This window comes from Zootoca vivipara, chromosome 17, assembly GCF_963506605.1.
Source record: "Zootoca vivipara chromosome 17, rZooViv1.1, whole genome shotgun sequence".
Lineage (NCBI taxonomy): Eukaryota > Metazoa > Chordata > Lepidosauria > Squamata > Lacertidae > Zootoca > Zootoca vivipara.
This window is the reverse complement of record NC_083292.1, coordinates 18263076-18286857: the sequence shown is the minus strand read 5'-3', so window position 1 is coordinate 18286857 and position 23782 is coordinate 18263076. Positions and strand designations below refer to the sequence as shown.

Below are 23782 nucleotides of genomic sequence, written 5' to 3'. Positions count from 1 at the left end.
ATTGAGCTGGCAAGACCTAGAGTGGTTCCAATGGTAAAGAAGACGGTTCCTGCACAGGGAACTGAGGGGCAGATGTGGCTTGTCCTCCTCTAGGAGAAGGCAAACTCTGACCTTAAATCTCCGCTGCCTTGTGGGATATCTTTGGGAGAAGAAGAGACCAAGGAGTAAACCCTACACCAATCCAGAATGGTATCCTTAAGACGGTTGGGTGACGCCATGTACGCCTCCTTCTGGCAACTCCTGTAGCCAAGCTGGTACCAAACGTATTGCTTTCCTTTCCTTTGGACCACATCAGCGAGGTCAAAAGGAGGGACCTCCATACACACTGCCCAGGCTTGCGCCCCAAGGAAATCACGTCTGTGCTGCTAATGCAGCGGTTTGACTTCACCCCCAGGGGAACACTCCACTGTCTCTTGAGACAAATGGATGCCAACAACTTTAAAATGCATGTGAAGTAATGTATACTTAGTAAAGCACTGGCCTTACAAAATTGCATTCCAGGAATAATTGCTGCGGGGTTAGGAATAGTTCAACCCCACCTCAAAGATACTTGGGCATGTAGGTGGGCCAGCTTTTATAATAAGCATGTTGTTGTTGTTTGTTTAGTCGTTTAGTTGTGTCCGACTCTTCGTGACCCCATGGACCAGAGCACGCCAGGCACTCCTGTCTTGCACTGCCTCCCGCAGTTTGGTCAAACTCATGTTCGTAGCTTCGAGAACACTGTCCAACCATCTCATCCTCTGTCGTCCCCTTCTCCTAGTGCCCTCCATCTTTCCCAACATCAGGGTCTTTTCCAAGGATTCTTCCCTTCTCATGAGGTGGCCAAAGTATTGGAGCCTCAGCTTCACGATCTGTCCTTCCAGTGAGCACTCAGGGCTGATTTCCTTAAGAATGGATAGGTTTGATCTTCTTGCACTCCATGGGACTCTCAAGAGTGTTTTTGTAACCCCCAGCCTGAACCAGTTGCCACCAGCTCATGCATTCTTTTTATTTGGTTTGATTTTACATAATGCTTGTCTTGTATTATATTGCCCCCTTCTGAACTCTGCCACTTATTGTAATAACAGTAGCAGTAGCAGTAGCAGCAGCAGCAGCAGCAGCAGCAGCAGCAGCAGCAGCAGCAGCAGCAGCAACAACAACACTTTTTATTAAGCAAAGAACCAAGTTGTGTTTGAATATCTCTGTTCACATATAATGATAAACCGTATCCTAGGAAAACTGACTGACTAGGCTGACTATGAATGAGCAGCATGCTACCTGCTCAAATCCTGACAAACTCTTATTTTCTGGGTTGGAAGGAAACAACAGCTGTGGATCCTTAGAAAAATAAGACTTAGAGTTGTCTTGCCCCCAAATGGCAACTAGGCATTCCGTTTTGTTGACCGTAACCTTGGTTTAAGGAGCCATTTCGTGTCCATCTTATATATATGAGTTTCTAACACTGGTAGTGAGGATGTTGTGATATCAGCTAAGCTTTCTGTTATATCTCCACTGTTGGAGGCAGTATGCCTCTGAATACCAGTTGTTGGGAATCACAAGCGGGGAGAGTGCTGTTGTGCTCAGACCCTGCTTCTGGGTCTCCCACATGTATCTGGGTGGCCACTGTAAAAACAGGATGTTGGACTAGATGAACCGTTGGCCTGATCCAGGAGGGCTGTTCTTACAGTGTTTTGTTCTGATTCATAGGCAGTCCGGTGCTCAAATATTGTTTGAGTAACCACACGGTACAATTTGTTTTTAGAGGTTGCGCCTGCATTTTTCATTGCACTTGGAGAGAGGGAAACTAGGACATGCATCGCCTGTTGATGTAAGTGTATCTGAGCACCTGGCTTCTCCTCAAAGGCTATTCATCATCCTACTCTGTGGCTCTGGAGACAAAAAGATGAGTTCCATGATGCAGCATTGCTTGGAGTCCTTGAGGCATCATGTGATGCGGCTTGATCAGAAACACGGCAAAGCACTCTGCCTTGGATGCGTGGGAGTCTCAGAGAGGCAGCGCTTGGGCTCAAGGCCACTTCGGGTTGCGTGTGGGGGGGACTGAGAGAATGAAGCCACACCAGAAGTTTCTGATTTGCCTAGGACCAATGGAAGAGGAATGACATATGTAGCACAGCTTCCAAGGATGGTGTATGGTGGGTCAGATGCTTGCTGAGTGTCTTCAGAAACTGTATTATTAGGACAGTAACAGAATCACAAAATCTACTCTCTTCTGCAAGACTTGAGATTTCTAGACATAGGTGCCAAGTTCCGGATTGAAAAATCCGGGATCAGCAGCGTCGCGGCACTGGAAGTCGCTTCTATGCACTTCCGGACATGCATAGAAGCGACTTCTGGCGCTGCGGACATTTTGGAAATGGGCACAGCAGCATCGGAAGTCGCTTCTACGCATGTCCGGAAGTGTGTAGAAGCGACTTCCGGTGCCGGCACGGCACCAGAGGAACATGGCCGCCGGCAGGAGCTCCGTAATCTGGGGGACTACGGGGTATTTTGCCATTCGGGACACCTGCAGGAAACGGTAAGAAAATATGGGGGTTTCCCGGGGAAAACGGGGTACTTGGCAGCTATGTTTCTAGAAGTCCTGAGATGTTTTGCTGGCTGTGGGCTGATGGGAGTTGTAGTCCAAAACATCTGGAGGGCAGTGTTCGCAAACTCCCATTGTTCTAGGAACATTTTGTGACCGGGAATTTCATTAGCATGAGCAGTTTCTGAGTTCTGGGTGCAGTACTATGCCTAAGATTTCAGATTAAAACTGCAGAGTGGAAGGAAAGGAGGACCTTTTTCTGCCTCCCCACTTCTATCTACTCTCTGAAGACTGGTGAAGAGCCCTTCTTAAGAATAATAAGGGGGTGGGCAGGGGAAGGACTAGTAGACTATGTGAAAAATGAACATAATATTTAAGCTGCAGTTTATTCATTTTCAGCTTTGTATTGTTATACAAAAGCATGCCTAGACAGTCCATTGCAGTGGTTATAAGCTAGATTTATGTTGCCATTTAGCACCTAGCTTTCATATCTCAGTTTCTTAACACTGCTGGAGGGTTCTAAGTTGGTGAAGGCTTCTCTAGGGAATAGCAGCATGGGGTGACATGCACCTGCATCAACTCTAGGCTGGGGTTCAAGCAGCCTTCAAGTGATCAGTGTTAGAAATTAGCCAGGCGCATTTTGCACCTGGCTATTGACCACTTGCAGCCAAATGAAGATGCCTGGGCGCCAGGATGGCTGCTGACATCTCCACCATCTGGAGGTGCGTGCCTGCAGATCATTGGATCTTGACTGTTTGCGCACACTAATACCACATCCTGCAGAATCCTATCAGTTATATTTTATCCGCACAATCGGAATGAATTTCAAGAAACAAAATGCTTTTTCTGTGCAGCCTGAGCGGGAGCAGTCACCATTAAAAAATAGAGGTGGAGTAGGTCAGTATACATGTGGACTGTCCCTGGACCAAGTGTCTTTAATTCTTTAAGTTCTCAAAGATCTTAAGTCTTCTGTACTAGCCACATGTTTAACTGAGAATCAATCACAGTCAGTCCATCATTTGATAAATAAGACTTTAGACCAGGGGTCCGCGGGCTAGATGCGCCCAATTGGCCTCCCAATCCGGCCCGTGATGACCCCCGCCGCCCGCTGCCGCCACCCGCTCTTACGGCACGCAGCGCGGTGGCGCTCTTCCAGGTCGGGAAAAAGCGCCGAAAATCGTTTGTGCGCATGCGTATGGGCCTCTCCCGACCCAGAAGAGGTCATTTCTCTCCCAACCCAGAAGATCGGCGCGGGGGGCACCGGCCCAAAGCCGGGTAAGTCTGGGGACCCCTGCTTTAGACTCATCCTACCACAAAATGGCAACAAGGCATTCTGCTTTGGCAAACTGTAACTTTGATTTAAGGAGCCATTTAGTGCCTAGCTAGTTTATACAGTAAGGTATACAGTATCTATCAGAGTTTCTAACACTGTTAGCGACATACATGTTCTGCTCTTGAACTGTTTTGTACCAGGGAAACGTTGTTGCACAATAGATTCTGCAATCTGTTGCTCAACAGGTTTCCGCTACTGCAGCTGTTGTATTGGATTTTTCGGCAGAATGTTAAAGCTCAGTCATCTGCTAGCACATGACACTGGTCTCCAGGAAATTTAAAAACCCAAAGAAATTTTGACCCTTAAAACACACACACACACACACACACGGCATATAGCCAGCTTCCTTGTAGGGTGGAGTTGCAAATCCTTTTTACATCCTTTAATGAATCAACTATATTGGCTTCAGAACAGCTTCGTAGACATCGGAAACAGATGAGATCACTTCCCCAAACTTGCGAATCAGCAAAATACAGTCTGTATTGTACATTGGTGTAGACATCGGAAAGGTATTCTCGTTTAAACATGGGGTGAATATTGGGATGAAAGGCCCCATTGCCTTGGCCCAAACGCAACAAGCATGCATTGGTCACTAGACAGACAAGTCATTAAGGGTATCTGGTAATTATACCTCAGTGTTGTGACCAGAAGATATGTGAGAGTAGTTGCAGTCACCCATTTCATACAAAACTTACTCTTTGGGATGCCTTCCTCTCAGGGTTTGGAATTAGCAGGGCACCAGGTGCATTTTGCACCTAAAGATTCTCCATTTGCAAGCACCTCAAACAGTCTGGGTGGCATTTTTTGCGCCTGGCTGACACTCAAGGATTACTGAAATGTATGTGCTTTGAAGCCTCGAAGTATATGCTAAGGATAGACAAAATGTTCAGGAGTTTAACAATAAAGAGTGAGAGTGCTTTGAAAATTGAAGTATGGTACCAATATTTTTTTATTGTAAACACCAAATTAAACATGTATTTACAATTTCTGTTAAAAGTGTGATATTCACAATGTGTCACTTATGTGAATTTCATATTAGTTCATGCTTATCAAAATAATAAAGAAAAAGCCCCCCCCCAAAAAAATGACGACTAGACATTCTTTTTTGGTGCCCACAATCCAAGTCCCAGAAGCCATTTGGCTCCTAGCTTTTCTATCCCAGTTTCTAACTGCTTACTGGTTTCGTGATCACCCTGAACCTTTTGGAGACAGTATGTCCTCAGGACTAAATGAGTCTTGGAATCGTGTGCTACCACCCACAGTGATTCGGTGGACAATTCTGTCCCTTTTAATTTTTCAAATTCTTTTGACTTTGTGTCCTCTTTGATGTACTGCACATGTGCTTCTATGCTCAAGAGATAAGTGTCCCACTGGTTTTCTCCACCCTAATAGGCTTCCATTATCCTAGCAGTGCACACTTCCAGACCAATTCCATTTTGCAGGTGGGATTAAAACTGTAGTCCAGCAAATTCAGGTTGCACAACATGGATTTGGTGCTCTTGTGCAACAAACATGTTTCCAAAAATAAGAAGCCAAAAAAAAAATCAATAAGGTATAACTTCTCTGCAAAATAAAATTGGAATGTCTGCTCAGACAGGGTTGGGAAGTGACCTTAATTAATCTTTACAAACAAGCATGCTCACTTAGACTAGATAAGGTTTCAGTTTATAGCTGAGGTGGCAATTAACAGTGTATGGAGTTCTTCACATAATTTTTATTTAACCAAGTGCTAAACATTAGGTGTTTAAAACAGTGTTCCATGTGTATTTTGCATTCTTTTCTCAATTCCTTATTTAGGTGCCCTCTTGCTAATATCCTTCTGTTAATACCAGCAAAAATGACGGAAGGTTGATGTTCAGTTCTAGCATTATCTTTGTGTGTGTGTGTGTGCCTACATAGTAATCCAGAACTGTCTCTCTCCCACTCCCTCCGTACATGCTTCTTAAGGATTATCTCATATTTGAGACTGGAAACTTGCCCATGTATTTTTTTATTATTCAGTCGTTGAGATGCTAACACTGAGTAGGAAAATCTGTGGAGATACTGGGCTATTCACTCCTGAAGGGCACCTTTACGGCTCTGTGCATAGCAGTAGATGGGGAAGTGTCTGCTGAGAGCACTCTGGGAGTGTCTGCTTGCAAGTAGGGAAAATAGATTTCCATGTTATCTTTAAAAGTGATCATTAAAAAAACAAACCTCCCTTTAAAAAAACCATCCCCTTTTGAGAGTAAAGGAGCTGGTCAATGTCCTCTGGAACGCAGTCCAGCCATTTTGGTTTGTTGAATTTATCCTCTGGGAATGTGCATGTGTCTGGAAGTAATTCACGAATGACTGATTTCCAAGCAAAGTCTTGAGCAAGACACGTGCAGCTTGCTGAACGCTGTGATCCACATTGGCAGCATTGTGAACTGTGCTCATTCTGTTTGTTCCAAGTTACACCCCCCCTTCAAACACAAGTTATCTGGGTAACTTAAAATAAAGCGTTAGAAACTTCTTAAAACAGCTAATACATTAAAATAAGCTAAAAACTGCAAGTTGCTGTTTAATTGAGATTAAACCGGCCAGCATGCTAAGACATTAAAAAGTCTGGTAAAATAAAGCAGGTTTTGCTTGGTGCTGGAAAATGCATTGGAGCAGGTGAGCTTCTTGGGGAGAGCATTCTGGAACTGGGGTGCCACTAGTTGGAAAGGCCTTGTTTCCAGTAGCACCTGCACCACACCCGGGAGGACAGGGAAACCCAGAAAAAGACCTTTGAGACTCTCAAAGTATAGCAGAGGCACATAAGGAGATGGGTACTTTGGCCCCAAAACACTAAGAGTTTGTAAGTCAGGACCAGAACTTTGAACTGCTCAAAGCAGCTGATCCCAGTACAGTTGTACCTTGGTTCTAGAACAGAATGTTTTCTGGGAGTCGGTTCGACTCTCGGAACAGTTCGAAAACCAAGATGCGGCTTCCGATTGGCTGCAGGAGTGTCCTGCAGCCAATCAGAAGCCGCGCTGGACATTCGTCTTCCAAAAACCATTTGAAAACCGGAACGATCACTTCTGGGTTTTGATCGTTCGGGAGCCGATTTGTTCGGGAGCAAAGGCGTTTGAGATCCAAGATACGACTGTAGCAGCCTAGCAGCCGTATTATGAAATAACTGCAGTTTTCTGCATATCTTCCTTGCAGGTTTAAATTTGCATATGGTTTCCATGAATATGGCTTCAGATGCCAAACGGAAGCTGGTGGGTGGGTTTTATTGCTTTTAACCATCTGGGTGGGCACCTTGGACTGTTCAACCTGCACTTAAATTTAGCAGCATCTTAGCTGCTGGGATTTTACATCTTCATTTCTGATAATTTTGCATTTGCTTTGGTTGCAGCAAAATCACGATGCCTTTAGTGAAAAAAACCAGGAAGGTCTTAAGCAGCCCTACAGAGGCAGGATATTACACACGGCATGGCTTAGGCTCTGCCTAGACTAGAGCAACTTCGTTCCATTCAGAAAGTCCCAAATTAGTTCCCAATGGCATCTCCATGCAGGGATGGGAACGTGCCGTCTTGAAAACCTGGAGAGTCGCTGCCAGTCAGGGTAGACAGTACAGAGTGAGATGGAAGCAGGTTGCATAAATGTTCCAAGTGCTCCAGAATACAGTTGAATCATTCCTGTAAAATAGTGACGACCTGGAAGCTACCCAGACATAGGAAATAGGCTTGTTTTTGTCTCCCTTCTTAATATCTTTTTCAGAGTGTACTCTGAAAAGGGCAACCAAAATGTTCAAGGGGGTGGCACAACTCCCCTATGAGGAAAGGTTAGGGAACTGTGGAATTTGCTTCCACAGGAAGTAATGACAGCCACCAACTTTGATGGGCTTAAAAGGGATTCATGGAGTTTAAGGCTCTCAGTAGTTACTTGCCAGAATGACTGTGTTCTATCTCTGCTGTTGGAGGTCCAAATGTCAGCTGCTGGGAATCGGGGTGCGGGGAGAGTGTTGTTGCAGACTTCCCACGGACACCTGGTTGACCACTGTGAGAACAGGATGCTGGACTAGGTGGGCCTTTGTCCTGACCCAGCAAGGCTGCACTTATGTTCTTAGGTATAAATCTAATAATTAGATTTTGAAACTGTGGCAGGGACTGACTTGTTTTTAATATCTGTGCACTGCCCAGAACACTTGGGACTCTTCATACAGCAGGATTAGAATAATATGCAGCAATGATAGTTTATGCGGAGAAAAAGATCACTTTCCTCACAGTCTCGCCATATTCACATGCCCAGGGATTTTCCAAAGCACAACTCTGTTGTTTTTTTTGTTTTTTGTTTCAGCTGCCTTAAGTATGACTACTGCCTGGAAATTATAGTCTTACTGCTGTCAAACCTTCCAGCTATTTTCGAGGCTTAGGGACCCCACAGCAAAGTAAACAGGCTGCTACTCTTTGAATGGGCTTGTAGGAGACAGAGTTGAGTTTCCGGATAATTCTGTTTGTTCTTTGACAACTTATGAGCAAACATATGCTTTGCAACAGGACAGCAGGTACGCAGGACAATTGAAACATTTTCACAAGGAGCTTAGACTTCTTGCTTGCTTGAGGAAGAACGTGTCTCTTTTGATATATAACATTGTCAGTTGGCATTACTTAAGGCACACCCACTACTGTAGTTTCGACTGTCAAGACTAAAACACTCGGTTTCACCCAATTTGTCATGCACAGGTGACTCCCTAACAGGTGCACAGCAGCCTTCACCAACTTGGTATGCTCCAGATGTTTGGACTACAATTCTGTAGTACATACAGTACATACAGTAGCTGCCTACTGCCTGGGGCTAATGGGGGTTGTCGTCCAGAACATCTGGAAGGCACTAGGTTGGTGAAGGCTGATTTTAAGGTGCCGCTTGCTTTGAGTTAAGTTTATACAGTGGTACCTCAGTTTATGAACTTAATCCATTCCTGAAGTCCGTTCTTAAACCAAATCCATTCTTAAACCGAGGCACACTTTCCCTAATGAGGCCTCCCGCCGCCGGTGCCCTTCCATCGTTCGGTTTCCGTTCGCAGACCATGGTAAAGTTTGCAAACCGAACCTCTACTTCCGGTTTTGTGGAGTTCGTAAACCGAATAGTTCGTAAACAGGACTGGTCGTAAACCGAGGTACCACTGTACTGAAATCTAGGTTTTGATTTCTGTGTTACCAGTTTTGGTTTCAGTATATTTGCAAAACAAACGAGGCATCAGGAAGCCTTGCTGACCTTTGGCAAATTACCCAGAGATCTACAGTACTAGGTAAAGGGACCCCTGACCATTAGGTCCAGTCGTGACCGACTCTGGGGTTGCACGCTCATCTCGCATTATTGGCCGAGGGAGCCGGCGTATAGCTTCCAGGTCATGTGGCCAGCATGACAAAGCCGCTTCTGGCGAACCAGAGCAGCACATGGAAACGCCGTTTACCTTCCCGCTGTAGCGGTTCCTATTTATCTACTTGCATTTTGACGTGCTTTCGAACTGCTAGGTTGGCAGGAGCTGGGACCAAGCAACGGGAGCTCACCCCGTCACAGGGATTCGAACCGCCGGCCTTCTGATCAGCAAGCCCTAGGCTCAGTGGTTTAACCCACAGCGCCACCTGGGTCCCTTACTACAGTACTAGTAGACCCCAATTTTCCTTCTGTCCACCCCTGATCTAGGATTCCGCAGTGAAGGCACTGCGTACAGCAGAGCTTTCCAACCTTTTCATGTTGGTGACACACTTTGTAGACATGCATCATTTTGTGACACAGTAATTCAATTTTACTAGCAAACCAGAGGTTAAACTAACACCTTTGGAGCCCCGAGGGGAGCATTCACGCGACACACTTACACACTGCAGCTGACTTACTAATGTGTCGCGACACACAGTTTGGAAAGCTCTAGTGTTCAGGGTTTCCTGGCACAGTTCAAAGTTTCCTGGACCTGCTGCCTGAAGGAAGTTTTACTTAATGCAGTCATGCTGGAATCCTGCTTTCAGTGCCTAAGGGAAGTCCTGGCTGGGGAGTCCCCCCGCCCCCCTGTGCACCTTGCTAGCCTTGAAACCCAAAGCGCTTGCTTATGCTCCTTCCCTTGTTCCTTTTTGCAGGACTCAAGCTGAAATGGCTCACACCTGCCGGGGAACCATCAACTTGTCAACGGCTCACATCGACACGGAGGACTCCTGTAATATTGTGCTTTCCAACGGGGGAAGGACTTACCACCTGAAGGCTCACTCAGAAGTGGAGCGGCAGCGGTGGGTCACTGCTTTGGAGCTGGCCAAGTCCAAAGCCATCCGCATGAGGAACGACCAGTCAGGTAGAGTCCGTGCTTGGTGGGGGAGGATCTTTCTGTAGGCCCCCTCCTCTCTTGCAGAACACCCCAGTGGCGGAAGAAGTTGCAGGGGAAACTGGGGTCCGAGGAAGCATTGCACTGTCCCTTGAGAATTGCACGGCCCTTTTTTGGAGGTGCAATGTCGTAAAAGGAGCACTGAGCTAAATCTTGGCTCCTACACCAGAAAACTAAACAAATCACTAGATTCTAATCCTTAATGTGGGTGCTGCAGGGGCTGATTATGCAAGGCTCCTTAAGGTTCTGCAGCCAGAGGGAGGTGCTTTGCATGCCTGACCATCCCCTCTAAGAATTTGGATAGGTCAGCATGAATCAGCAGAGCAAGCAGCTTTTCCACACAGCTGTGAGCTTGGGCCCAAAGGAGTTCAGAAGCAGTACTTCAGCATTTTAAAACCAGAAATCCACAGGGCTCGTTATATCTTGACCAGACCTGCCACCCAGAATCTCTTTATTTTAACCGTTAATACCTTTGACACAAACACACAGTCTTAGGGTGGCGTAAAGGTCTTGCCGCTGTGTTGAGTGACGGTGATGCTAATGTTACATTTGACCGAGATGGAATGAAGAGGGCTTTCCAGGCTAGTAAATGAACTTGGGAGGTGTTGGTTTTCTGTGACACAGTCTTCAAGGCGGTGACCTTATCAGGCTCCAGGTTTGCGGGGTGGGGAGCTGCCTTGCGCAACTCGCGCTTCCCTTTCGGTAGTGTGCAAGCTGTTGGTGAAGGCCCAGGGATGCTGTGTCGCGCCTCGCCCTCCGCCACAGGTCAAGCAGTGACTACCAGCCGTGCATGCCTCACGACCAGCCAGGGACTTGGTAAGGGACGTTGTCGGCCTGTTTAAGCGAAAGAGCAGGGCAGCACCTGACAAGCCCCTGTGTGTGTGGCTGGAGATTTGAGCAAGGGTGTGGCTCGGTGGTAGAACATATGCTTTGCATGCAGTTGAAGGTTTCCAGGTTCAATCCCCGGCATCTCCAGGAGGGGCTGGGAGAGACACCTGCCTGAATTCCCAGAGAGCCTTATAGGGGTTGTGAAGGGCAGGCAAGTGTGCAGGGGGAAATGGGGATGTAAAAGTGGACAGGTTGTCCCTGTATTCTCTTCTCTTTCCTCGTCTCTGCAGTTACTAATTGGAAAGGGCAATAGCTCACTGGTTAGAGTGCCCATTTTGCATGCAGACGGTCCCAGGTTCAATCAGTCGATGTTTATTATGGCAAAGCAGCCAGCATACACCCAAGGTTCAATCTGAGAGGGTTTCTGTCTGAAACCCTGGACAGCTGCTCCCATGCGGCGTAGACAGTGTTGGGTGAAATGGACCAGTGGTCCGGCTTTGGTATTAGACCGCTTCCTGTGTTTTGGTTTGAGGGGGTCAGAGGTTGTGCAACTATGCAACCCCTTCCTCAGTCTTACTTCTCCCTTACAATTTCCAGCCACTTGAGGGTTTCTACAGGAGAACGTTTGTCTTGGTATAGTTTCAGGAGGTAAATTTGCAGCAGGTTTATTTATAGAGGAACTGTAAAATCTTTAAAAAACATATATTCGAGGCTGCAGTAAGTGGGGGGGTAGGAGGGCAGGGGGGAGCAGCTTTCCCCAGGACAGTCTTCCCCAGCCTGATACCCTACAGATTTTTATTTTTATTTTGGACTACAGCTCCCATCAGCCCCAGCCAACATGGCCAATGGCCAGGGGTGATGGCAGTTGTAGTCCAAAAGGTGCCAGGTTTGGGAAGGCTGCCCTAGGAGTAATACTGGAAGAACCTTCCTTTGGAATGAATAAAGCAGTTCTCCTAAGCCACATGCTTGAGTAATGAAAGGAAGGTGGTGGTATTATATTTTGGTACTGCTGTATGGAGATAATAAACACTTAAGATACATCAGGGCCATTTCCAGGGCTTCTAGGAATGCATCTGCAGGTGTGAAAATAGTAACGTAAGCAATGGCTCAACGTCTTAGGCGCAGCTTCCAAGGCTGTAAAGCAGGTGTGACCAGTACGGTGCCCTCCATATACTTTGGACTACAGTTCCCATAACTCCTGACCATTGGTCATGCTGATGGGAATTGTAGTCCAGCAGCATCTAGAGAGCACCACATTGGTGACCGCTTGCTATAGACATGGTTCTCAATAAATTATATGTAAACAAAGTTATTAAACTCTTTATTCCCACCCTTCCTGAACCTTTTTGCTGTCAGCCTGTCGCCATGCTATTACCTTGCCCTGAATCGCTTTCTACCAAAGATGCTTCTGCTTCTCTCCCCGCCCCCCCTCAATACATGCACACAGGTTCCTTTAGGATGTCACATTATTCTTCCTCTTTTCCCGCTAGCCCAGGCCCCCTCAGCCATGTGTTCATTAAATCCACGCCCATTAGACCCAAATTCAGTACTTTGTCATCTCGGCCAGACTTGTTTCCCCTCCGTCTGTTCGCAGGGATGGATGTATTCGCTAGCGGCTCCTTTCTGACACCCTTGACTTCAGGAAGCCCCAGTTTCATTCCACTTTGAGGGAGAGCAATGTCATAACACAGATTAAAGGGATTTTTAATCCTCTTTAGAGACCATAAAACCGCGTTTTGCCTACATCTGGCACTAAAAATAAACAAGCAGTCCACCCCAGGATTTTTTTCAGTTCTCTCTCTCTCTTTCTCTGCAAGTCTGATTAATTCCTGCTGACTTAAATGGAATAAGTATAGTGGTTCGGTATTAAAACCTGTTGAGTCTCCCCTGCAGAAGCTGGTAGGGGCTGCCCAAGGGACGTAGGAGCATGTTGCCCTTTTATGGAGGCTGCTGGGCGTCTTTTTAATTAATCATGCTCTACAAGCCCTCCTGTTATTTCTGCTTCTTTTCATCACACAGGCTGGTTGTGCTTGCTTGGGCTTAATGGGCGTGAACATTATGCAACATGAGCTGGCTGCTTGGTTGCCGGGTCACTTGGGGTTGCCACTTGCTCCTTTCTAGCCCCCTTGAATGGAGGGTCTTTTGCTCTCGTCTCTTGAGAGCTGGCACATGCTCCCCCAGCCCAATGAGCATCAGGATCTGCCCCCTCACTTCCATCAATCTAGTTCCAAAGCTTTGCGCCTGGTATAAAGGCAGGGTTGCATCATCAAGATGCCCTTTGCAAAATCACAACTGCCTCATCTGGGATAGAACAATGTTTCATTCGATCAGGAAGTTGTGTGTGTGGCTCCAGAACCTAAATCTCCTACCTGTTGCCTGAGGCTTCCTTCCTATGTCGGCTGAAGAAGAGAGTCCAGATGAGCAAAAATAATAATTTCCCCTCGTCCGTGAATCACTAGAGCGTAAATGCCATCTTCCTAAGGCTGGAGGAGAAAGGGTATGATGCTCTTTACACACTAGCGTGACTTTATTTTATTTTTTTAATAATGATTTTTATTGATTTTATAAACACAAAAGAGATAAACAAAAGATCAACAACAACTTAAAAAGCAGTAGAACACATTAAAGAACAATAACATAACAATAAAAAAGAAAGAAAACAAACATCTAGATACAAATACAGATTTCTTTAACATTGTATATAGGGACCTCCTCGAGTTCCCTCCATCTGCTCTTCATTTCATTTTTATCTTTTAGCAATTTCTAATGCATTTCTATATACATATCTTAAAATTTCAAATCTATCCTTTCTGTATACTTCACTTAGATTTTAAATCCTCAGCTTCTATACAATTCTAAATCTATTCTTGGTATACAATTTTTGCATGTTTTTTTTCAAATAGATTTTAAAGGCTTTCCACTCTTCTTCTGTCGCTTCTTCTCCCCGGTCGCGGATTCTTCCGGTCATCTCAGCCATTACACACTAGCGTGACTTTAAATGAGAATCTTTAGTGTGGCTTTAAATGAGAGCCTTTGCTGGGAATCCCTACTGTGGCACTCACTTCCTGCTTTTGGGCTTCCTGTTGGGGGCACCTGGTTGGCCGCTGTGAGAACAGGATGCTGGACTTAGATGGGCCTTTGGTGGTTCTTACATTCTTAAAACGATGTGGAGCCTTGCTCAGATGGAGATGCTGGCTTACACATCTCATACACTTGGCTGGGCTGTAATACTGACATTCACATCTGGGCCTGAGGGTTGGTACAGCTGTAGGCTGACTCTCTGCGCTTCAAGGGAGACGGACTCCTTTTGTACTGTTTACACTGCTGCATCCAGTCTGTTTTGATCCATTTGCACGCTCCCTGTCTTGCCAGCTGGCAAATCTTTCTTTCTTTTTCTTTTTCTAATAATAATTTTTATTAGTTTTATAAAGAAAAGAATAACAAAGACATACAAAAAACAATCTTGCAACAACAAAAAGGGGGAAAAAAAAATCCAAATATAACTCCAAATTCTTTTAACATTATATATAGGGACCTCCTCGGGTTCCGTCGGTCTGCGTTTCAATTCATTTTAATCTTTAGCAATTTCTTATACATTTTTATATAAATTTCATATTATATCAGATCTTTTGTCCCTCTTATTATTTCACTTATTTTCTAAATCCACAGCGTCTATAAAATTCTAAATCTCATCTTAATACACAATTTTAGCATATTTTTTCAAATATATTTTGAAATCTTTCCAATCTTCTTCAGTCGCTTCTTCTCCCCGGTCACGGATTCTCCCGGTCATCTCAGCCATCTCCATGTACTCCATCATCTTCATTTGCCAATCGTCGACTGTTGGTAGTTCTTGAGACTACCAGTTCTTGGCTAATAGTACTCTTGCCGCTGTTGTGACATACATTAAAAAATTTACATTTTTCTTGGGGATCTCTTTTCCGACTATACCCAATAGGAAGGATTCTGGTTTCTTGGTAAATGTGTTTTTCAACACTCTCTTCAGCTCATTATAAATCTTTCCCCAGAAATCTCTTACTAATGGGCAAGTCCACCACATGTGGTAAAAGGAACCTTCGTCTTTCTTACATTTCCAACACTTGTTATGCTGGCAAACCTTTCTGAACCTGGCATTTCCTGTTTGGTACTTGTGCCCTGGGAGAGGAAGGGTAGGCAGAAGAGTGTGCAAGGAAACAGTAAAAGTGCAAGTTGTGTGCGTTAGAACTCCTTAACTGCACTATAGCCTCTGCACACACCTGGGTTGCTTTGTAATATGGGGGTGCTACACCTCACTCTTTTTTCTGTTTAACTTCAGGTGTTCCTGTGGGGTTTTTTAAAAAAAACAATTCAGCACGTTCAACAGCGCAGTCTAATGAGATACATAAACCCAGTAAAAAAACAATAAAGTGGCAAACTAAGTAAATGAAACCCCATCCCAGTCGAAGTCCATTGGTTTCATGTTTTATTTACAGATTTTTAATACTGTCTAATAGCAATAAGTTCGCTGCCAGCAGGAGAGCAAGTGGGAAAGGCGGCCCTTGTGTGGCAGTGGCGACCCGTCATCATCAATCAACCATCAGTTTCTTGACCAATCTCTAGCCGCCGTGTTCCATGATCTCATTACATCCTCTGTCTGTTGATTCAATTCAGACCCTTGTGACACTCCCCACCCCCACCCCACCCGAAAGTCTTGGGTAACTGGGCAGGAACACTGTGAGTGAACACGAGATCTACAGTGGTACCTCTACTTACGAATTTAATGCATTCCGAACGCACATTCGTAAGTCGGAAAAAATTGAAAGTCGAATCCCATAGGAATGCATGGGGAGAAAAAATTCGTAAGTTGACGCAACCCTATCTAAAAAAATCGTAAGTAGAAAAAAATCCTAGCTAAACAGCATCCAAGATGGCGGACGGAGCGCCATTCGTAAGTAGAAACATTCGTAAGTCGAGTCATTCGTAAGTAGAGGTACCACTGTAGTACCCTCCAACATAATTTGGCCGAAGGACAGGTGAAAAATCTCTGCTTTTAGCAGCTCAAGATGCCACCCAGACAAGCGTGGCACCAAACTCGTGTGTGTGTGTGTGTCTGTCTTTTGTGCCTGCCTGTTGGGGGGGGCTGGGGGGGTGGTAAGCTTTTCACCCCAGGCTTTTCTGAGTGGCTGTGTATTTCCTCCTCCCTGCTGTGTCCTTGGTGCCCCCTAGTGGCAGCTGTTTTACTTACGGGATTTTCCGGGAATAAAGCTCCGAGCTTCCAAAATCTCTGCCCTCCTTCTGTGTTTTCCAGTGCTTTTTTTTCTAACCTCACACTCACCCTTGCTTTCCCCTCTCTTTCCCCTACTGCCCCGTGATGGACATCCCGGCTGTGAAAATCTCCAACTGTATCTGTTTCAAATGGAAGCATTTAGATCAAATAGTCCTCCAATGATTTGCTTGGTGAATATAAAAGACAGCAGCACCAGAGCTGTAATACTGAGCCATTACTTCAGCCATGAGGAACCTTTGGCTATTCAGACGTTGCTGAACTACGGCTCCCATCACCCCGGTCATTGGCCACACTTGCAGGGGCTGATGGGAGTTGTGGTTCAGCAACCTCTGAAGGGCCAAAGGCTCCTCATTTCTGCATTACTTGAAAGAGGTGCCATGGAATTGAAATGCATTGTCACATACAGTATTGTTCTTCCACTGCCCTGTTTGCCTGAAAAGCTTCTGTTTTGTCTAGAACATTGTGCATATTTGTGCCTGTTTGAAAACATTTTTCTTTGTTTTGTCTTTTTCCTTGATGTCCTTTTGCATTCATGTTTCCTGCCACTGTAAAACCTTTTGGTGGAGGGATGTATGTGTGTGTTCATTTCAGCTGCTGGGTTCATATATATTCACTCTCTTCCACTGTTACTGATGCCATTAATAATTGTGTCACACATTTACCATTTCCATCTTTTCTGCTGTTCATCAATAAATGTTGCATGCATATATCCTTTTGTGGCTTATTTTGTTTGTTTGCTTTCCCCCGCTTCAAATAGCAAAAACCTAAGAATTTCATTCTGTGGGCCGCACACGGTCAAGGTTTCCTTCCTATTTTCCATTTTCTTTAAGCTTTCATTTCTATATTGGGAGTGTTTGTTTAGAGCATTTGTACTCCAACTCTTCAGCCAAAAATGCTTCTAGGGTGGCATACGTGGGATTAGTTAAAACTGTCCTTACAATCTAAAAGACACGTGTCACAAGGAAAAAGGGGCAGGGAGGGAAGAGGGGTTAAAGCACACTCAAGCACCAAATTATTAAAGTTAAGCAGTAGTTTTTATAACTCCCAGAAAGTGCTTAGCAACATTTCTCAGAAGTGCACATGCATCCCATAAGTGGACACATTCTCCAGCTTGCTTTAGGCATGCATCAACCCTCCCGGTGTTCTGTGCTCCACTAGATGCTTACCACCAATTTTGTCCTGCTTTAACACCACACAATAATCTGCTTTTTTGCCCAGCTAAACTACAGAAACATGGGAGTGTGGGGTGGCAATGGGACCAGCAGTGGAAAGGGAAGTCCCCTGCTCTCTCCCATGGTTATGGGCTGGGAGGGTCAAGGCTAAGTTGGGTGTAGAAGGGGAATATTCCTGTAAACCATTGGTCTTCTGATAGATCCCTGAATCTCTTATGCCTGCCCTAAAGCAGCATTTTCAGGAAGCCTTTATGGTAGCATCTTGAGTTTTGCTTTCAACAGCAAAGGATGGTGTTGGCTCTTGATGTGTTTGAGGGTTAATTGCTGGCAAGCCAGCAGCATTCGGTTTCCTCCAAAGCAGATCCTTAGCCCCTTCTTACGGGTATGATGTATAGAGCCCAGGCTTGGATCTGCACTGATCTGGAAAAGGCTATTAAAAACACTATTAAAAAATACAGCTCCCAATGCAATTTCCCATTGGTGACAGGTTGCTGCTCTACAGCGCCCTCTGGTGTCACATTTCTATAATGCATTTTTTTAAAACGTCATAATTCACCAGTGGTAGATTAGTCCCCAGTGTGGTATAATGGGTAGAAGAGTGTCAGACGAAGACTTTGGAGAGCAGGGTTCAAATCCCCACTTAGCCATGAAATTCACAGAGCGACTTTGGGGGCCAGTCACTGCCTTTCTCGGGGTCCTTTCTGGGGGTTAAATGGGGGGGAACCATGAACTCCTTGGAGAAAATGATGGGATATAAATACAATAAAATAAATCAACAAACAAACAAACAAACAAACAAACAAACAGAGAAGAGAGGCGTTCACCTACTGATGTTGTGAGGCTCTTTGCTAAGGTAAACCCCAGCCCTGTTTGGGTCAATTTGTAGGGCTATTTGAACATTGAGATAACTTTCATTTCATTTCATTTCTATACCAACTTTATCTTCCAATGAGCTCAAGGTGGTGTACCTGGTTCTCCTTCCCATTCCATCCTCACAACAACCCTGTGAGGTAGGTCAGGCTAAGAGATGGTCACCCAGTGAGCTTCATGGCTGAGTGGGGATTTGAATCCTGGTTTCCCAGGTCTTAGCCCAACACTCTTAACAATTTCACCACACTGTCTCTAAAACAGTATGTGATCAAACTGATTAAGACTGCTCAAAGGTCGTCTTGGCACATTATTTACTTTTCTCTGAAAATTCGCTTTCACAATTCTAGCCATGGTGTCTGATTACCCTGGTTGCTTGGGCACCAAAAATATGTTGTTGGGCAAAACCACACAGAACGTGGCTTTCTCAAAAGTTGACCAACACAGATGCTAATTCAACAATTCTGCGCCACCTTTAAAGCGTAACTAACTTATTACAGTGTATGCTTTTCGTGGACTGTAGTTTAGCTCTGTAATAAATTTGTTAGGGTTGTACGCAGTGCTGGCCCTGCTCAGAGTAAAACCACTGAAATTAATGGACCTCAGCCATATCCATTAATTTCATTGGGTCTACTCTGAGCAATACTACGGTAGCACTGCATACAAAAAGACTGATGTTCTTACTGTGACAGGCTAACACAGTGACACCTCTGGAAGATGCAGAAGTCTCTCCCAATGAGGGCAACCTCTGGTGCTATACCTTGCCTGCTTGGAATGTTTCCTAATAATTATATAGCACAAATATTTCCCTGCCTCAGTTCAGCTGTTACTTGCAAATTAAGCTGGAATTTAGCAGCAGCTGCTGTGATAATTTATTTGTACTGGAGAGAAAAAATATATAACATGCAGGCAATATTACAGGATATGAAAAGGTTGTTGGACCCACCAGCTTTTTCTAGGGGTCTCGCAAGAATTACAAAGCTTACAACACATGGCTTACTGTTTCTACCGGTATGCAAGAGAGAATGTCTGGGACAGTTACTCCCTATATAGATATTTGAACATTATGCTGGTGGCCACAAGGTGGCAGTGTTGCATTTGTCTTTATTGTAGGGAATGCAGGAGGGGGAAGAGTATATTTGGTGCAATACTTTACATTGAAGGCAGTTGCATACCGCTTTAAGGAATTGTGCTTCTCCCAATGAATCCTGGGAGCTGTAGTTCATTGTTTGCTGCTGAGCGATGTTGGGAGACCCCCTATTCCTCTCACTGAACTACAACTCCCAGAATGGTTTAGCAACCAATCTCTCTTCCCAGGGAACTCTGGGAACGGTAGCTCTGTGAGGGGAACAGCGGTCTCCTAACAACTTTGAGCACCCTTAGGAAACCACTGTTCCCAGGATTCTTTGGGGGAAGCCATGGCGGTTTAAGGTGGGATGCTGCTGCTTTTAAATATTTCGTGCGGGTGGCTCCTAAATCACATGATGTCTCCCAAATGTTTTGGACGGTAGAGGTTGCTCCCAAGCTGCACCCTGTAGGACTACTGTGCTGGTTTCCAGGAAGGGAGGGGGGAGGCTGTAGAAGAAGGAAGTTGCATGCCATAAGCTGCCTGGTGACCTCGCTGACCAAGAAGCCCAGGGAAGCATTCTTAGGGGCATTAGCTAATACATACCCTCAGTTTATTGGCTAAACCTGTCGAAATAGGATTACTCCGGGAGTTCCAAGAAGCTGAGACGCAGTGTTTGGTGCCTGCAGAATTCTCCCTGTGTGAGAGAACCATCTTGCAAGCATTGGGATGTTCTCTCCCTGCGGTTCTTCAAATACAAACTTTCAGTTTCTAGAAGCTGTTTCTAGCCAGACCTGCTGAGTGATCCACATTCTCCTCTGAAGGGACCCTGCAGTTTTGGGGAGGGCGGGGGTGGGGAGGGGAGGGAGAGATCCCCTTCACATTTCTTTCCTGAGCGCAAGGAGCTAATGCCAAGGGTGCCCTCATTGATTCACGTGGCACAGTTGTGCCAGCACGGCTGCAGCTGCTGGAGCCAGGTAAGAACTATTTATAAAAGTCTATGTGGAGGGGTGGGTTGCAGCTGGGGGCCTCTGGGTAATGAAAGGAATGGGGCTTTGGTGTGTGTGTGTGTGTATACCTGTAGATGTCCCAAATGTGCCCACCCTCCTGCCAGTAAAGGCAAAGTCCAGTCCTTCCCAAACATTATAGAACATGAGACTTTAAATCTCAGCATTGAGGGCTCAAGCCCTACGTTGGGTGAAAGATTCCTGCATTGCAGGGGGGTGGACTGGATGATCCTCCTGGTCCCTTCCAACTCTGCAATTCTATGATGAAAAGAGGCAGCAAGGACAAAGACCCATGGAGCCACCTCCCAGGCAGCAGGAAAAAAAAAGATCTACCATAGGCTGATTGTGGCCTTGCTGATTCCCTGGGAGAAGGAGATTGAGCTCCTAGACAGGGTTTTATTTTGTATGTGTGTTTAAACAAAAGAACCGTTCCCCCAGTATTTCCATATTAGTGTGAAATACCAGACTAATCAATTTGCAGCCAAGGGAAAGCTAGAAGCAGCTTGGTGAGTTGTGTAATTGTTCTTGTAGGGAAGAAGCAGATATTCCACCCCCCCCCCTCCCCAAATGTAAATGGAACTATTTTGCACCTTATTAAAGAAGAATGTTTGCAAAAGGTGGGGAGAGAGCGGGGACACTTGGCTTCCCAGGAGTGCTTTGCAATAGCTAATCACATCCTGTACATGAAACTAAACGGGATAGGGGACCTGTGGTTGAATTGACTTGGCCTCCCATAATCTCTAACCATTGAGCATGATGGCTGGGACTGATAGGGGTTTGGGCTGCAGCAACATCTGGAGGGCAACAGGTTGGCTAGCTCTTGAGTTTCTGTATGGATCACAAATTGGGAGCGGATGCTAAGCCTGGATGCAACAGCAGGGGGTGACAGCGCTGCAGTAGTGGATGGGTGTTTACAAAAGCTGAGCAACAGTTGTGTGTGTTTGCAATGAAGAGCCCAGTTTTATGATGTACAAAGGCTGTCCTGTCCCTTGCTGGGTTTTAAAGTTGCAGTATTGTTGCCGTTTTTTTGGAAGTGCCACATAAACACAAATAGGGCCCTGCTGAGCTTCGTTGCTTTGTATGCCTTGCGCTCACCAAATCTGCCGTGAATCAGCAGCAAATGGATTGCAATTCTCTTTGTTTTGTTTTGTTTTTATTTAAAGGCAATTCTCTTCATTTTGAGGAGCAAATTAAAATAGAGGGAACAGCTTACAGGACTGTATGACTTGTGCTAAATTCCCAAAATGAAAACAAACAAAAACATTTAAGGAAACGGAGGAAAATAATCAACTGCATGAAAGCAAAATGAAGCTACCGCCGTTAACAAATTACCAGGCAGCTTAACGGGTTGCCTCCCACTAAGTTGGCAGCAGCGGGAGCTTTACCCCTAAGCCGAAGGAAAGGGAGGTTCCAGGACATAGCCAAAGTCACAGTGGGCTTCATTGGCACCTTTAAAAGTTGAAATGAGCAGCATAATTTGGGCTCTGCAACCACCCAGTTTCCAGCTCAGGTGTGCTTTTCCTAGCTGGCTTATTTCCCGCCCCGTCCCAAGTCTAGCTGACTCTTTGCCAGACTTTTTGAGCTGTTGCATCATGTCTTGCCACTTCTGAACCTCTCTTTCCACAAAGCAAAGTACGGTCACCTGTTTGGGTGCACCAAACCAAGTAGCGATTTATCACATCGTATGAATCTTCACACAGAATTCTGCACAGAATTCGGTTCCACTTCAGTGTAATAACATACCTACACACATAATTTTATTTAGGAAATGTTCTTGTGTTTTATCTTGTATTTTATTCTGGGATCTCTTGATGAATTGGCGGTATTTAAATTAAATAAATAACAATGATTCCCACAGTTCAAATCATGCTCAAGGTGACTGACAACATGAAAAACAACAACATTAACTGCAACATAACAAAAGTCATAATAAAATATTAAAGGATATACAGCCAAACGGAACAATTTCCACATAAATCACAACAAGAGTGAAAATAAAGATACAAAAAACCAACAGCAACCCCCCCCCCGGAACAACACCCCAGCCCAAGAGCATGTAACAAGACCTGTACTAGTAGGGGCAGGCAATGCACATTAAAAAAATAATATATATGGGGGCTTTCAATCCCATTTAGAGTAGGTGTATTGAGTGCTCCCCTGTCCTCTTGGCAAATGCAACACTACTTTATTTTTAAGTAAGGCAGCGATGGCACCCACCCCACAAGCCTACTTGCTGTAAACTAAAATTAATATTCACAGCCAATGAGAGGAGGTGGGGGTGGGGGCAGGGGAAAGAACGAGGCAGCAATAAAAATCCACTTTATTATTTCCCCCGCTGGGCAGTAATGGGAGTACAAACTGCTGACTGAGGAAGCTCCATATTTGAGCGATGTGGTGAGATTTAACTTTTGCCACCCCAGGAACAAAGCAGGGTGTGGATGTCGCTAGCTCAGAAAGCAAAATAAAGCAAGGCACTGTTTCTGGGAGTGGGGAGAAAAGTGCTCAGTTTGGGGTCCATATCTCTCTCCCCACACAGGCCTTCCTGCGGTGCTTTTGCAGACCTGACAGTCTCTTGCAATCCATTGCTGTCCTTCTTTTCTGAAGCTGAGGAAGATGCCTGGTGCTGGATCCAGGCACCTGGAGGTGGAGAACCGTGGGCTCAGGGGCCAAATGTGGGGCTACCCTAGGGGGCATAGTCCAGAAACCCCAGCTGGTGCAAAACACTGCAGTTAGAAGAGGAAGAGTTTGAATTTGATATCCCGCTTTATCACTACCCAAAGGAGTCTCAAAGCGGCTAACATTCTCCTTTCCCTTCCTCCCCCACAACAAACACTCTGTGAGGTGAGTGGGGCTGAGAGACTTCAGAGAAGTGTGACTAGCCCAAGGTCACCCAGCAGCTGCATGTGGAGGAGTGGAGACATGAACCCGGTTCCTCAGATTATGAGTCTACTGCTCTTAACCACTACACCACACTGGCTCTGTAGAGTTACACTGTAGATGGGTACAGACCAGGCTTCCTCAACCTCGGCCCTCCAGATCTTTTTGCCCTATACAACTCCCATGATCCCTAGCTAGCAGGACCAGTGGTCAGGGATGATGGGAATTGTAACCTCAAAACATCTGGAGGGACGAGGTTTGAGGAACCCTGGTACAAACTATTGCCAGCACAGAATTCAGGAGCTCAGAACTCTGCACTGGCATGCCCTTGTGCTACTGGGCCAGATTCAAAGGTGTTGCATTAATATACATGGCCCTTGACAATTTGGGCCCAGGATACCTCAAGGACCTCCTAACCCCTCATATCCTTGCTTAAGGGATGAGATCTTTGAGGGATCCATTATCAGTGGTCCCCCATGGATGGGATGCACGGCTTGTATCTGTCAGGAGTCGTGTGTTT

General features: G+C 45.5%; 1 protein-coding gene across 1 annotated transcript in view; it reads left to right on the top strand.

The window, feature by feature from the left end:
• OSBP2 (oxysterol binding protein 2) overlaps nucleotides 1-23782 on the top strand; it is a 160786-nt gene that overhangs the window by 16885 nt on the left and 120119 nt on the right. Inside the window, exon 2 of the mRNA XM_035097530.2 lies at nucleotides 9941-10149. Within this exon, the coding sequence (XP_034953421.1) occupies nucleotides 9941-10149 (209 nt within the window). The remainder of the gene's footprint in view (nucleotides 1-9940; nucleotides 10150-23782) is intronic.